Raw genomic sequence first — 17250 nt, 5'->3', positions numbered from 1 at the left:
AGATGTGACCAATCTAAGTCTAAGACTAGATCTGACCAATCTAAGTCTACGGTTAGATGTGACCAATCTAAGTCTAAGACTAAATCTGACCAATGTAAGTCTAAGACTAGATATGACCAATCTAAGTCTAAGACTAGATCTGACCAATCTAAGTCTAAGGTTAGATGTGACCAGTCTAAGTCTAAGACTAGATGTGACCAATCTAAGTCTAAGACTAGATGTGACCAATCTAAGTCTAAGACTAGATGTGACCAATCTAAGTCTAAGACTAGATCTGACCAGTCTAAGTCTAAGGTTAGATGTGACCAATCTAAGTCTAAAGTTAGATGTGACTAATCTAAGTCTAAGACTAGATGTGACCAATCTAAGTCTAAGACTAGATCTGACCAATCTAAGTCTAAGACTATATCTGACCAGTCTAAGTCTAAGGTTAGATGTGACCAATCTAAGTCTAAAGTTAGATGTGACTAATCTAAGTCTAAGACTAGATGTGACCAATCTAAGTCTAAGACTAGATCTGACCAATCTAAGTCTAAGACTAGATCTGACCAGTTTAAGTCTAAGGTTAGATGTGACCAATCTAAGTCAAAGACTAGATCTGATCAATCTAAGTCTAAGACTAGATCTGACCAGTCTAAGTCCAAGGTTAGATGTGACCAATCTAAGTCTAAGACTAAATCTGACCAATCTAAGTCTAAGGTTAGATGTGACCAATCTAAGTCTAAGACTAGATGTGACCAATCTAAGTCTAAGACTAGATCTGACCAGTCTAAGTCTAATGTTAGATGTGACCAATCTAAGTCTAAAGTTAGATGTGACTAATCTAAATCTAAGACTAGATGTGACCAATCTAAGTCTAAGACTAGATCTGACCAATCTAAGTCAAAGACTAGATGTGACCAATCTAAAACTAGATGTGACCAATCTAAGTCTAAGACTAGATGTGACCAATCTAAGTCTAAGACTAGATCTGACCAATCTAAGTCTAAGGTTAGATGTGACCAGTCTAAGTCTAAGACTAGATGTGACCAATCTAAGTCTAAGACTAGATGTGACCAATCTAAGTCTAAGACTAGCTGTGACCAATCTAAGTCTAAGACTAGATCTGACCAGTCTAAGTCTAATGTTAGATGTGACCAATCTAAGTCTAAAGTTAGATGTGACTAATCTAAATCTAAGACTAGATGTGACCAATCTAAGTCTAAGACTAGATCTGACCAATCTAAGTCAAAGACTAGATGTGACCAATCTAAAACTAGATGTGACCAATCTAAGTCTAAGACTAGATGGTTTTCTGATGAGTTAGTTCAGAATGACTGAAAGTAGTTTTAGTTCAGAATGACTTGCTGCCAGAAGAAGACTTAGTTGTCATTTAGTCAGTGTGTTCCTCAGGACTGAAAGGAGGTCTTTGTGTCTCCAGCTCCCGCCTGCAGAGAACATGGTGGCCTGTGTGCTCACCTCACCACAACATGTTCAACCTGATGAGCAACTGCTGCACCTGGTTCTCCAAGTTCCAGGAACCAATCAGGTGTGGTTACGTGTTCCACAGAAACATGTCAACATGCAGCATGATTTATGCTTCCTGTCCGCAGGCCGGTGACCCTTCTGGTGGTGGGTCTGGACAAGGCGGGAAAGACCTCCTCCATCCGAGGGATGCTCAGAGGTGCCGAACAGTCCACGTGTTCCAGGCCAGGGTTGACCGGAAAATAACTTGTCCATCTTCTCTAGTCCCCCACGCCGTGGAATGTGGCCCCACCCAGGGCTGCGTGAGGAACCAGACCAGGGTGGAGAACTACCTGGTCACCCTGCTGGATGTTGGGGGGTCAGCGGGGGTTTGGGGAGACTTTTATGGAGAAGCGCACGGGATCATCTTCGTGGTGGACTCCAGTGACCGTCCCAGGATGAAGGAGGTCAAGGAGGTCCTGACTGACCTCCTCAAGCAACCCAGAGTGGCAGGGAAACCCATCCTTGTGTAAGTAGACACGGAACATGAGAAACACTCCCCTCTGGTGGCAGATCCATGTACCTGCACCATAACTGTTAAGTCTTTTGAACACGGATGTTTACATGTTTTTATAGATCCTCATGACTGACATACATGTGACATATCTTAGTTAAGTCTTTTGAACACGGATGTATTCTTAGATGACTTAAATACAATACTACTAATAATCATTAATAACTAATAATCATTCTTAGATGACTTAAATACAATACTACTAATAATCATTAATAACTAATAATCATTCTTAGATTACTTAAATAGAATACTACTAATAATCATTAATAACTAATAATCATTCGTAGATGACTAAAATACAATACTACTAATAATCATTAATAACTAATAATCATTCTTATATTACTTAAATAGAATACTACTAATAATCATTAATAACTAATAATAATTCTTAGATGACTTAAATACAATACTACTAATAATCATTCTTAGATGACTTAAATACAATACTAATAATAATCATTAATAACTAATAATCATTTGTAGATGACTTAAATACAATACTACTAATAATCATTAATAACTAATAATCATTCTTATATTACTTAAATAGAATACTACTAATAATCATTAATAACTAATAATCATTCTTAGATGACTTAATTACAATACTACTAATAATCATTAATAACTAATAATCATTCTTAGATGACTTAAATACAATACTACTAATAATCATTAATAACTAATAATCATTCTTAGATGACTTAAATACAATACTACTAATAATCATTAATAACTAATAATCATTCTTAGATTACTTAAATAGAATACTACTAATAATCATTAATAACTAATAATCATTCTTAGATGACTTAAATACAATACTACTAATAATCATTAATAACTAATAATCATTCTTAGATGACTTAAATACAATACTACTAATAATCATTCTCAGATGACTTAAATACAATACTACTAATAATCATTAATAACTAATAATCATTCTTAGATTACTTAAATAGAATACTACTAATAATCATTAATAACTAATAATCATTCTTAGATTACTTAAATAGAATACTACTAATAATCATTAATAACTAATAATCATTCTTAGATGACTTAAATACAATACTACTAATAATCATTAATAACTAATAATCATTCTTACATTACTTAAATACAATACTATTAATAATCATTAATAACTAATAATCATTCTTAGATGACTTTAATACAATACTACTAATAATCATTAATAACTAATAATCATTCTTAGATGACTTAAATACAATACTACTAATAATCATTAATAACTAATAATCATTCTTAGATTACTTAACTAGAATACTACTAATAATCATTAATAACTAATAATCATTCTTAGGTGACTTAAATACAATACTACTAATAATCATTAATAACTAATAATCATTCTTAGATGACTTAAATACAATACTACTAATAATCATTCTTAGATGACTTAAATACAATACTACTAATAATCATTAATAACTAATAATCATTCTTAGGTGACTTAAATACAATACTACTAATAATCATTAATAACTAATAATCATTCTTAGGTGACTTAAATACAATACTACTAATAATCATTCTTAGATGACTTAAATACAATACTACTAATAATCATTAATAACTAATAATCATTCGTAGATGACTTAAATACAATATTACTAATAATCATTAATAACTAATAATCATTCTTATATTACTTAAATAGAATACTACTAATAATCATTAATAAGTAATAATCATTCTTAGATGACTTATATACAATACTACTAATAATCATTAATAACTAATAATCATTCTTAGGTGACTTAAATACAATACTACTAATAATCATTAATAACTAATAATCATTCTTAGATGACTTAAATACAATACTACTAATAATCATTCTTAGATGACTTAAATACAATACTACTAATAATCATTAATAACTAATAATCATTCTTAGGTGACTTAAATACAATACTACTAATAATCATTAATAACTAATAATCATTCTTAGGTGACTTAAATACAATACTACTAATAATCATTCTTAGATGACTTAAATACAATACTACTAATAATCATTAATAACTAATAATCATTCGTAGATGACTTAAATACAATATTACTAATAATCATTAATAACTAATAATCATTCTTATATTACTTAAATAGAATACTACTAATAATCATTAATAAGTAATAATCATTCTTAGATGACTTATATACAATACTACTAATAATCATTAATAACTAATAATCATTCTTAGATGACTTAAATACAATACTACTAATAATCATTAATAACTAATAATCATTCTTAGATTACTTAACTAGAATACTACTAATAATCATTAATAACTAATAATCATTCTTAGGTGACTTAAATACAATACTACTAATAATCATTAATAACTAATAATCATTCTTAGATGACTTGAGGTGACTTGAAGAGTTTTTCAAGAGTCCACAAGGACGTGAAGTCTGACCTCAGACCACCGCTTCTTTCATCGTTTTGCTTCTACGTTTGATTGTAAAACATAACTTTGAAATCAAATTGAGAGCATGTGGCGGTCTGGAACAGGGGCCTTGAGAGCATGTGGTGGTCCAGGGGCCTTGACACCATGTGGCGGTCCAGGGGCCTTTAGAGAATATGGCGGTCCAGGGCCCTTGAGAGCATGTGGCGTCTAGGGGCCTTGAGAGCATGTGGTGGTCCAGGGGCCTTGAGAGCATGTGGAGGTCCAGGGGCCTTGAGAGCATGTGGAGGTCCAGGGGCCTTGAGAGCATGTGGCCTTGAGAGTATGTGGAGGTCCGGACCAGGGGCCTTAAGAGCATGTGGTGGTCCAGACCAGGGGCCTTAAGAGCATGTGGAGGTCCATACCAGGGGCCTTGAGAGCAAGTGGTGGTATGGACCAGGGGCCTTGAGAGCATGTGGCGGTCTGGAACAGGGGCCTTGAGAGCATGTGGTGGTCCAGGGGCCTTGAGAGCATGTGGTGGTCCAGGGGCCTTGACACCATGTGGCAGTCCAGGGGCCTTGAGAGCATGTGGTGGTCCAGGGGCCGTGAGAGCATGTGGCGTCTAGGGGCCTTGAGAGCATGTGGAGGTCCAGGGGCCTTGAGAGCATGTGGAGGTCCAGGGGCCTTGAGAGCATGTGGAGGTCCAGGGGCCTTGAGAGCATGTGGCGTCTAGGGGCCTTGAGAGTATGTGGAGGTCCGGACCAGGGGCCTTAAGAGCATGTGGCGGTCCAGACCAGGGGCCTTGAGAGCATGTGGAGGTCCATACCAGGGGCCTTGAGAGCAAGTGGTGGTATGGACCAGGGGCCTTGAGAGCATGTGGCGGTCTGGAACAGGGGCCTTGAGAGCATGTGGTGGTCCAGGGGCCTTGAGAGCATGTGGTGGTCCAGGGGCCTTGACACCATGTGGCAGTCCAGGGGCCTTGAGAGCATGTGGTGGTCCAGGGGCCTTGAGAGCATGTGGTGGTCCAGGGGCCTTGGGAGCATGTGGTGGTCCAGGGGCCTTTAGAGAATATGGCGGTCCAGGGCCCTTGAGAGCATGTGGCGTCTAGGGGCCTTGAGAGCATGTGGAGGTCCAGGGGCCTTGAGAGCATGTGGAGGTCCAGGGGCCTTGAGAGCATGTGGCGTCTAGGGGCCTTGAGAGTATGTGGAGGTCCGGACCAGGGGCCTTAAGAGCATGTGGCGGTCCAGACCAGGGGCCTAGAGAGCATGTGGAGGTCCATACCAGGGGCCTTGAGAGCAAGTGGTGGTATGGACCAGGGGCCTTGAGAGCATGTGGCGGTCTGGAACAGGGGCCTTGAGAGCATGTGGTGGTCCAGGGGCCTTGAGAGCATGTGGTGGTCCAGGGGCCTTGACACCATGTGGCAGTCCAGGGGCCTTGAGAGCATGTGGTGGTCCAGGGGCCTTGAGAGCATGTGGTGGCCCAGGGGCCTTGGGAGCATGTGGTGGTCCAGGGGCCTTGAGAGCATGTGGTGGTCCAGGGGCCTTGGGAGCAAGTGGCCCTTGAGTGTGAGCGTGACCGAGGTGTTGTCTTGTGTCGGCAGCTTGGCGAACAAACAAGACAAAATGAAGGCCCTGCTGGGAAGTGATCTGACTGAGATGTTGTCCTTGGAGAAGCTGGTCAACCAGAGCCGCTGCCTGTGCCACATAGTAAAGTCTCACACGTGGACCATCTTCACACTTGGACTTCACTCATGTGGCCCTTGTGGCCCCCCCCTCTCCACACAGGAGCCCTGTTCAGCCTTAATGGACATCCGGCGCCGGTCGGACAGGAAGACTCTACGAGGTCTTCGCTGGCTGCTGAGAGCCGTGTGCCTGGACTACCTGCAGCTGAGCACCCGCGTGGTCCAGGACAGCAAGAGTCCCTTGGGGCCCCCAGAGAGGACGGCCAGCAAAAACAAGAGGGAGCGGTGAGGAAGGCAACGTGTCATATCGACACCCTGATGATTACAACGTGACACATTTCCTGTCATATCAACACCCTGATGATTACTAAACCATTGGCTTAAACAGCTGTGGCTGTAGGCAACCTCTTTTTGTTCCACTGACCATACAAGATGGCAGGGCCTGCATTTAAATGCCGGACTATAAGCCGCTACTTTTTTTCCTAAACCTTGAACCCTGCGGCTTGTAAGACACTCTGTCTGATGGCAATAATAATAATAATAATAATATCAATAATAATAATAATAATTAAAGCTGCAAGCAGCATTGGTCGGGCCCGCATATTTGGCAGGTGCTCGTCCTAAGTGTCCCAATACTTTTGTCAAGTTTTAGTCCCAAGTGTCCCAATACTTTTGTCCAGTGTAAGTGTCCCAATACTTGTGTCCAGTGGTAGTCCTAAGTGTCCCAATACTTATGTCAAGTTGAAGTCAAGTGTCCCAATACTTTTGTCAAGTTTTAGTCCCAAGTGGCCCAATACTTTTGTCAAGTTGTAGTCCTAAGTGTCCCAATACTTTTGTCCAGTTTTAGTCCCAAGTGGCCCAATACTTTTGTCCAGTGGTAATCCTAAGTGTCCCAATACTTGTGTCCAGTGGTAGTCCTAAGTGTCCCAATACTTATGTCAAGTTGAAGTCAAGTGTCCCAATACTTTTGTCAAGTTTTAGTCCCAAGTGGCCCAATACTTTTGTCAAGTTGTAGTCCTAAGTGTCCCAATACTTTTGTCAAGTTTTAGTCCCAAGTGTCCCAATACTTTTGTCCAGTGTAAGTGTCCCAATACTTGTGTCCAGTGGTAGTCCTAAGTGTCCCAATACTTATGTCAAGTTGAAGTCAAGTGTCCCAATACTTTTGTCAAGTTTTAGTCCCAAGTGGCCCAATACTTTTGTCAAGTTGTAGTCCTAAGTGTCCCAATACTTTTGTCCAGTTTTAGTCCCAAGTGGCCCAATACTTTTGTCCAGTGGTAATCCTAAGTGTCCCAATACTTATGTCAAGTTGTAGTCAAGTGTCCCAATGCTTTTGTCAAGTTTTAGTCCCAAGTGGCCCAATACTTTTGTCAAGTTGTAGTCCTAAGTGTCCCAATACTTTTGTCCAGTATTCGTCGTAAGTGTCCCAATACTTTTATCAAGTTTTAGTCCCAAGTGGCCCAATACTTTTGTCCAGTGGTAATCCTAAGTGTCCCAATACTTATGTCAAGTTGTAGTCAAGTGTCCCAATACTTTTGTCAAGTTTTAGTCCCAAGTGGCCCAATACTTTTGTCAAGTTGTAGTCCTAAGTGCCCCAATACTTTTGTCCAGTATTCGTCGTAAGTGTCCCAATACTTTTATCAAGTTTTAGTCCTAAGTGTCCCAATACTTTTGTCCAGTGGTAATCCTAAGTGTCCCAATACTTATGTCAAGTTGAAGTCAAGTGTCCCAATACTTTTGTCAAGTTTTAGTCCCAAGTGGCCCAATACTTTTGTCAAGTTGTAGTCCTAAGTGTCCCAATACTTTTGTCCAGTGTAAGTGTCCCAATACTTTTGTCCAGTTGCCCAATACTTTTGTTCAGTGGTAGTAGTAAGTGTCCCAATACTTTTGTCAAGTTATAGTCCCAAGTGTCCCAATACTTTTGTCCAGTGGTAGTCATAAGTGTCCCAATACTTTTGTCTACTTTTAGTCCTAAGTGTCCCAAGACTTTTGTCTAGTGTACCTACCTTGTCTGCATTGTGTGGGCACATTGGTGCTTCCTGCTTGTAAGCAGCCTTCTTAAAAAAACAGCAGCGCAGCAGCATCAGCGCAGCGGGTCTTTGAAGGGTCATAAAATCAAAACCGGAGCAGTTATAAAAAAAAGCGCTTCTGTCATTGTAATCACAAGGGTTCAATCTCTCTCCTGTGTTAGTTTGAAGGCGAAACGACAAACGCGCTCAGAGGAGTTCGTTTTTGAAGGAAGGTGACCGGTTTTTACAAAAAGTTTGTTTTGAAGGGGGAATAGCAAACTTCCTGTTGATTTTTGCTGGGGGTTGTCAATTTATGAAATGTAGGTCTAAGTGAGACCTACATAGAGGTGTTTAATGTCTCTTTGACCTTCCCAGTGGGAGTTACAGGCAGTTATGTCATTTATTTCTTCTGAGGAGCAGTTTTTTCTGCGTTTTATTCAAAAATTGCGGTAGAGCACAATTTTTAGATTTGGGGTTAGGTTTTTTGATTAGATTGCAATTTTAGCCAGTCCTAATGTGTGTGTTCAGTTTGGTGATTTTTGAAGCATGTTAAGGGGGTCAAATTACAGCTCAAAGAGACAAAAGTGACTGTTTTTAGTACTTTTTTGTCTTGAAGGGGGAATTGCCAACTTCCTGTTGATTTTAGCCCGACAATGTACTATTATGAAATGTAGGTCTAAGTCAGACCTACATAGAGGTTTTTGTTTCATGTCTCTCCGACCTTCCTAGTGGGAGTTACAGGCAGTCTAGGTTTTTTTTCCTAGGGGGCGCTAGAGCGCAATTTTGAGTTTTGTGGTTCGTTTTTTTTTTTAAAGGCAATTTTCGCAGGTCCTGATGTGTGGGTCAAATATGGTGAGTTTTGAAGCATGTTAAGTGGGTCAAATTACAGCTCAAAGAAGCGGTCGGTATAATAATAATAAAGAATAATAATAAAACCTTACAAATTCAATAGGTCCTTATGTCCCATTGCATAAGGACTCCCTTTGGGAGTCCTTATACAATGGGCCATGCGGGCCCTAATAATAAAACCTTACAAATTCAATAGGTCCTTATGTCCCATTGCATAAGGACTCCCTTTGGGAGTCCTTATACAATGGGCCATGCGGGCCCTAATAATAAAACCTTACAAATTCAATAGGTCCTTATGTCCCATTGCATAAGGACTCCCTTTGGGAGTTCTTATACAATGGGCCATGCGGGCCCTAATAATAAAACCTTACAAATTCAATAGGTCCTTATGTCCCATTGCATAAGGACTCCCTTTGGGAGTCCTTATACAATGGGCCATGCGGGCCCTAATAATAAAACCTTACAAATTCAATAGGTCCTTATGTCCCATTGCATAAGGACTCCCTTTGGGAGTCCTTATACAATGGGCCATGCGGGCCCTAATAATAAAACCTTACAAATTCAATAGGTCCTTATGTCCCATTGCATAAGGACTCCCTTTGGGAGTCCTTATACAATGGGCCATGCGGGCCCTAATAATAAGAAAGAATAAAACCTTACAAATTCCCTTTGGGAGTCCTTATACAATGGGCCATGCGGGCCCTAATAATAATAATAGTAATAATAATAATAATAATAATAATCATTGTGTTAAAAACATTTAGGAGGGTGTTTAATTGTTTGTAGTGTGGCGGGGGGGCGCTATATATGTGTGTGTAATGTCAGTGTTGCTGACATGTGTGCAGCCTGCGAGGAAGCCAGTGTGACATGAAGTCCAAGGACAACAAGGACAAGGACATGAAGTCCAAGGACCACAAGGACAAGGACAACAAGGACAAGGACATGAAGTCCAAAGACAAAGCCAAGAGGAGCAAAGGAGAAATGCTGCAAAAGGTAAATAAAGGTGATGATTGTCAGGGCGGTGAAAAAGGAAGACATTGTTGTCACAGGAGCAGACGCTGAAGAAGAAGATGAAGAAATCCGCCAGGAGGAAGAAGAGTTTGGTTGAAGCTAATGAAGACAAGGACAAGGAGCAGGAGGAAGAGGAGGAGGAAGAGGAGGATCTTCTCCCACCCAGTAGCAAAAGCAGACCTAAAGGCAAGACCAAAGTCAATGAGGAGACCCTGGAGGTGCCTGAATGGACACATGAGGACGACGAGCCGCTCAGAGGTGAGGCCATGCAGGACACGATCTAAGATCATGCATGGTAAGACCATGCAGGCAGGGCCGGCCCGTGGCATAGGCCGTATAGGCAAATGCTAAGGGCGCCGTCCATCAGGGGGCGCCACGCCAGTGCCACAAATGTTGGAGAAAAAAAAAAAAAAAAAGTTGGTACTATTATTTCTAAATACAAAAAATAATCCCACGTTAATTAAAATGCAAAGTAAAGCCTATTTAATAGAAATATTATTTGTTACAACATTACTATTACATTAATATTGTGGAGGGGGCTAAATTGTTATGGAAAATAATAATGTAACGTTAGGTAATTACAGTACTCCCACCTTACATTTTTCAGGGACATTTGTATTAGATCTTTTAAGCAGGTGTTTTTTTGTTTACATTGTTATTACCTTCTGGTTAGCTATGTTTGCCCTGCAGGTAATAGTCACTTTTCCACCCCTTTATATCATACTTGCCAACATTGAGACCACCGATTTCGGGAGGTGGGGGCGTGGTCGGGGGTGGGGCAGGGCGTGGTTGGGGGCGTGGTTAAGAGGGGAGGAGTATATTGACAACTAGAATTCACCAAGTCAAGTATTTCATATATATATATATATATATATATATATATATATATACATATATATATATATATATATACAGGTAAAAGCCAGTAAATTAGAATATTTTGAAAAACTTGATTTATTTCAGTAATTGCATTCAAAAGGTGTAACTTGTACATTATATTTATTCATTGCACACAGACTGATGCATTCAAATGTTTATTTCATTTAATTTTGATGATTTGAAGTGGCAACAAATGAAAATCCAAAATTCCGTGTGTCACAAAATTAGAATATTACTTAAGGCTAATACAAAAAAGGGATTTTTAGAAATGTTGGCCAACTGAAAAGTATGAAAATGAAAAATATGAGCATGTACAATACTCAATACTTGGTTGGAGCTCCTTTTGCCTCAATTACTGCGTTAATGCGGCGTGGCATGGAGTCGATGAGTTTCTGGCACTGCTCAGGTGTTATGAGAGCCCAGGTTGCTCTGATAGTGGCCTTCAACTCTTCTGCGTTTTTGGGTCTGGCATTCTGCATCTTCCTTTTCACAATACCCCACAGATTTTCTATGGGGCTAAGGTCAGGGGAGTTGGCGGGCCAATTTAGAACAGAAATACCATGGTCCGTAAACCAGGCACGGGTATTTTTTGCGCTGTGTGCAGGCGCCAAGTCCTGTTGGAACTTGAAATCTCCATCTCCATAGAGCAGGTCAGCAGCAGGAAGCATGAAGTGCTCTAAAACTTGCTGGTAGACGGCTGCGTTGACCCTGGATCTCAGGAAACAGAGTGGACCGACACCAGCAGATGATATGGCACCCCAAACCATCACCCAACCATGCAAATTTTGCATTTCCTTTGGAAATCGAGGTCCCAGAGTCTGGAGGAAGACAGGAGAGGCACAGGATCCACGTTGCCTGAAGTCTAGTGTAAAGTTTCCACCATCAGTGATGGTTTGGGGTGCCATGTCATCTGCTGGTGTCGGTCCACTCTGTTTCCTGAGATCCAGGGTCAACGCAGCCGTCTACCAGCAAGTTTTAGAGCACTTCATGCTTCCTGCTGCTGACCTGCTCTATGGAGATGGAGATTTCAAGTTCCAACAGGACTTGGCGCCTGCACACAGCGCAAAATCTACCCGTGCCTGGTTTACGGACCATGGTATTTCTGTTCTAAATTGGCCCGCCAACTCCCCTGACCTTAGCCCCATAGAAAATCTGTGGGGTATTGTGAAAAGGAAGATGCAGAATGCCAGACCCAAAAACGCAGAAGAGTTGAAGGCCACTATCAGAGCAACCTGGGCTCTCATAACACCTGAGCAGTGCCAGAAACTCATCGACTCAATGCCACGCCGCATTAACGCAGTAATTGAGGCAAAAGGAGCTCCAACCAAGTATTGAGTATTGTACATGCTCATATTTTTCATTTTCATACTTTTCAGTTGGCCAACATTTCTAAAAATCCCTTTTTTGTATTAGCCTTAAGTAATATTCTAATTTTGTGACACACGGAATTTTGGATTTTCATTTGTTGCCACTTCAAATCATCAAAATTAAATGAAATAAACATTTGAATGCATCAGTCTGTGTGCAATGAATAAATATAATGTACAAGTTACACCTTTTGAATGCAATTACTGAAATAAATCAAGTTTTTCAAAATATTCTAATTTACTGGCTTTTACCTGTATATCTACATCCTGAAAATATGCAAACAAAACTGTGTTTAGATAATTGATACTTCAAACTTGCATAAATAAATATTAAGGAATATAACATAACTTGGCTTCTGAGAGCTTCAAAATGTAATGAATAAAATGCTAAAGTTGTTGATAAACAAGCAATTATTTTAATAATTAAATATGGTCATTTTAAATGAATTATTATAATTTATAATTAATTATTTCAAATATTTTTATTTTAATGTATAATTCTATGGCTGGATGTAATAAGGAGTCAGAAAAAATACAAATAAAAATAAAATTAATTTTGATGTTTTTAGCAAAATATAGTAAAAATTAATTTAGTTTTTTTTTTTTTTTTTTAATTAACAAATATATTTATTTTTAGGTAAGATAAACATAATAATACAATTTATCTCTAGTCTGGATGATTTATTTCCTGCAGAGGTGGGTAGTAACGCGCTACATTTACTCCGTTACATCTACTTGAGTAACTTTTGGGATAAATTGTACTTCTAAGAGTAGTTTTATTGCAACATACTTTTACTTTTACTTGAGTATATTTATAGAGAAGAAACGCTACTTTTACTCCGCTACTTTTATCTACATTCAGCTCGCTACTCGCTACTATTTTTTATCGATCTGTTAATGCACGCTTTGTTTGTTTTGGTCTGTCAGACAGACCTTCATAGTCCCTGCGTTTCAACAAATACAGTCACTGGTGACGTTCACTCCGTTCCACCAATCAGATGCAGTCACTGGTTAAGTTGGACCAATCAAACAGAGCCAGGCGGTCACATGACCTGACTTAAACAAGTTGAAAAACGTATTCGGGTGTTACCATTTAGTGGTCAATTGTACGGAATATGTACTGTACTGTGCAATCTACTAATAAAAGTTTCAATCAATCAATCAAAAGTGTGAAGGAAAAAAGACCCTTTTTTATTTCAACCGTACATCCCGTCAAAAGCCTAAAGACTGACTGCACAGTTCCTGTCTTCACAATAAAAGTGCCGCTCCATCGCGCCTGCGCTTTCAAAACAAGAGTCTCCGAAAGCCAGCGCAAACAAGCTAGCAAGCTACGGAGTTTGCCGCCAATGTATTTCTTGTAAAGTGTATAAAAACGAATATGGAAGCTGGACAAATAAGATGCCAAAAACCAACCACTTTCATGTGGTATTAGACAGAAAGGAGGAACTTTTTTCTCCTCCATTTGAAAACGTGGACGCTATCAGCACTACTGTCTGATTACAATCAATGCAAGTCATCACAATCAGGTAATACACCAACTTATATTCTTGTTTTCATGAAAGAAAGGAATCTATATGTGTTGAACATGCATGTATATTCATTAAAACACCTTTAACATGTAAACAAAAACGGCAAAATAAATAAATATAAATTATATACTGTATATATATATATATATATATATAAATAAATGTGTGTGTATATATATATATATATATATATATATATATATATATATATATATATATATAAATGTGTGTGTATATATATATATATATATATATATATATATATATATATATATATGTATGTATGTGTGGGGGAAAAAATCACAAGACTATATATATATATATATATATATATATATATATATATATATATATACTATATATATATATATATATATATATACATATATATATATATATATATATATATATATATGATATGTGTGTGTATGTTACTCATCAGTTACTCAGTACTTGAGTAGTTTTTTCACAACATACTTTTTACTTTTACTCAAGTAAATATTTGGGTGACTACTCCTTACTTTTACTTGAGTAATAAATCTCTAAAGTAACAGTACTCTTACTTGAGTACAATTTCTGGCTACTCTACCCACCTCTGATTTCCTGTCACCCTGTTGTCCTCTCGTCAAGGCTGTCCTCACTCAGGTCCGCATGGAGCTGGAGGGGGCGTGGTCTCCAGCTCCGGCTGAAAATCGGGAGATTTTCGGGAGAATATTTGTCCCGGGAGGTTTTCGGGAGAGGCGCTGAATTTCGGGAGTCTCCCGGAAAATTCGGGAGGGTTGGCAAGTATGCTTTATATATTAGGTATAGTTGTAAGTAAAAAAAAAAAAAAAAAAGGTCAAAGACAAAGCTATTCGGTTTCTTGTGAGTATATACACTTCACTGCCGATGTGGGGGGGGGCGCCACCTAAAATCTTGCCTAGGGCGCCAGAATGGTTAGGGCCGGGCCTGCATGCAGGACACGATGTAAGATCATGCTTGGTCTTACCATGCTTGGTAAGGTGATGGAGAGCAAGGTGTGACTGAGGTGTGTGCAGCTGACGGCAGGAGGAGCAAGAAGAAGAAGAAGAAGAAGAAGAAGAAGGTGAAGAAGAGGAGCAACAACAAGATCAACACAGAAGAAATGTCTCATCATGTCCACCTTCCTGCAACACTTGGTGAGACTCTTTGACACTTTCACCTTTCACCTACTTTCCATGTTGACATGATTATTCAATGATGTCATGATTACTTTATTCTTATTCATTATTGGATGGAGATGTTTTTATTATTATTATTATTATTATTTATAGAAATGACCAATGCAGCTGGGATAGGCTCCAGCACCCCATCGCCCCCCAGAATATAATTTGTACTTTTTTTTGGAATTTAAAAAAATACTTTAATTATTTCATTAACTATTTTTGTATTATTATTAAAACGACTTTGTTCAATAGATACTTTTGTTAGGATGATGAAATGATTTTGCTTCTAAATTGTTGATCATAAAATGATATTATAATATCATATTTAGCATATAAGTATCATTATGATTTTATACTTTATAATATTATAATTACTGCATAAAACAAAGGATAAAGATTTTAGGCATACAAAAATAGAAAATAATTATTAATATGCTAATAATGTTCGTTTTATTCTGAATATTATATGAGCACATTATTAACATTAACATGTCATTTATTCATCAATTAATTTTTTTTTTACAGTTTAACAATACAGTAGCCCCTTGTTTATCCTTGTTAATTGGTTCCGGGCCTGCAGACCATGGTAATGAAGGAATTCTTCATCATAAATGGAGTATTTTTCATAGCCAGAGCATAGAATCCCTTTTTCAACCTTGTGAATATAATTCTTGACATTATTAGCACGTTCTGGTGAAATAACACCCCTACACTCCACTGTAGTAAAGCTGAGCCAATCACAGGCCACGATACTGACTAGTGCGCTCTGATTGGCTCGGTCTTCTCTAGTGGCCAACACTAGTGGAATATTCAGATTTCTCATTTTTTTTACACACTTTTATGCTGCAAAAACCTTCATCTTAGGACAAAAGTACACAGTCGTAGTAGTAGTACAGTAGTAGATGATTGAATAGTTGTATTAAAATGTGATGATGATGTAGTAGATGATTGAATATCCATCCATCCATCCATCTTCTTCCGCTTATCCGAGGTCGGGTCGCGGGGGCAGCAGCCTAAGCAGGGAAGCCCAGACTTCCCTCTCCCCAGCCACTTCGTCCAGCTCCTCCCGGGGGATCCCGAGGCGTTCCCAAGCCAGCCGGGAGACATAGTCTTCCCAGCGTGTCCTGGGTCTTCCCCGTGGCCTCCTACCGGTCGGACGTGCCCGAAACACCTTCCTAGGGAGGCGTTCGGGTGGCATCCTGATCAGATGCCCGAACCACCTCATCGGGCTCCTCTCCATGTGGAGGAGCAGCGGCTTTACTTTGAGCTCCCCCCGAATGACAGAGCTTCTCACCCTATCTCTAAGGGAGAGACCCGCCACTCGGCGGAGGAAACTCATTTGGGCCGCTTGTACCCGTGATCTTGTCCTTTCGGTCATGACCCAAAGCTCATGACCATAGGTGAGGATGGGAACGTAGATCGACCGGTAAATCGAGAGCTTTGCCTTCCGGCTCAGCTCCTTCTTCACCACAACGGATCGATACAGCGTCCGCATTACTGAAGACGCCGCACCGATCCGCCTGTCGATCTCACCATCCACTCTTCCCTCACTCGTGAACAAGACTCCGAGGTACTTGAACTCCTCCACTTGGGGCAAGATCTCCTCCCCAACCCGGAGATGGCACTCCACCATTTTCCGGGAGAGAACCATGGACTCGGACTTGGAGGTGCTGATTCCCATCCCAGTCGCTTCACACTCGGCTGCGAACCGATCCAGTGAGAGCTGAAGATCTTGGCCGGAGGAAGCCATCAGGACCACATCATCTGCAAATAGCAGAGACCTAATCCTGCAGCCACCAAACCAGATCCCCTCAACGCCCTGACTGCGCCTAGAAATTCTGTCCATAAAGGTTATGAACAGAATCGGTGACAAAGGGCAGCCTTGGCGGAGTCCAACCCTCACTGGAAACGTGTCCGACTTACTGCCGGCAATGCGGACCAAGCTCTGACACTGATCATACAGGGAGCGAACTGCCACAATAAGACAGTCCGTTACCCCATACTCTCTGAGCACTCCCCACAGGACTTCCCGAGGGACACGGTCGAATGCCTTCTCCAAGTCCACAAAGCACATGTAGACTGGTTGGGCAAACTCCCATGCACCCTCAAGGACCCTGCCGAGAGTATAGAGCTGGTCCACAGTTCCACGACCAGGACGAAAACCACACTGTTCCTCCTGAATCCGAGGTTCGACTATCCGGCGTAGCCTCCTCTCCAGTACACCTGAATAGACCTTACCGGGAAGGCTGAGGAGTGTGATCCCACGATAGTTAGAACACACCCTCCGGTTCCCCTTCTTAA

At 40.0% G+C, this 17250-nt stretch overlaps 1 protein-coding gene across 6 annotated transcripts in view; it reads left to right on the top strand.

Moving 5' to 3' along the window:
• The window catches only part of arl13a (ADP-ribosylation factor-like 13A), a 32125-nt gene that overhangs the window by 12218 nt on the left and 2657 nt on the right, over positions 1 to 17250 (top strand). For 5 of the 6 annotated variants that reach the window (XM_061930469.2, XM_061930470.1, XM_061930468.2 and 2 more), the window contains exons 2-9: positions 1421 to 1528; positions 1593 to 1663; positions 1729 to 1972; positions 6044 to 6149; positions 6228 to 6409; positions 9825 to 9972; positions 10029 to 10248; positions 14803 to 14922. In XM_061930469.2, coding sequence (XP_061786453.1) covers positions 1421 to 1528; positions 1593 to 1663; positions 1729 to 1972; positions 6044 to 6149; positions 6228 to 6409; positions 9825 to 9972; positions 10029 to 10248; positions 14803 to 14922 — 1199 coding nt within the window. Of the gene's footprint in view, positions 1 to 1420; positions 1529 to 1592; positions 1664 to 1728; positions 1973 to 5131; positions 5439 to 5572; positions 6150 to 6227; positions 6410 to 9824; positions 9973 to 10028; positions 10249 to 14802; positions 14923 to 17250 lie in introns of those variants that run through there. The other variant, XM_061930474.2, reaches the window with a different exon arrangement.

Source organism: Nerophis lumbriciformis, linkage group LG36, assembly GCF_033978685.3.
Source record: "Nerophis lumbriciformis linkage group LG36, RoL_Nlum_v2.1, whole genome shotgun sequence".
Taxonomy (NCBI): Eukaryota; Metazoa; Chordata; class Actinopteri; order Syngnathiformes; family Syngnathidae; genus Nerophis; species Nerophis lumbriciformis.
This window is presented reverse-complemented; position numbering and strand designations above follow the sequence as displayed.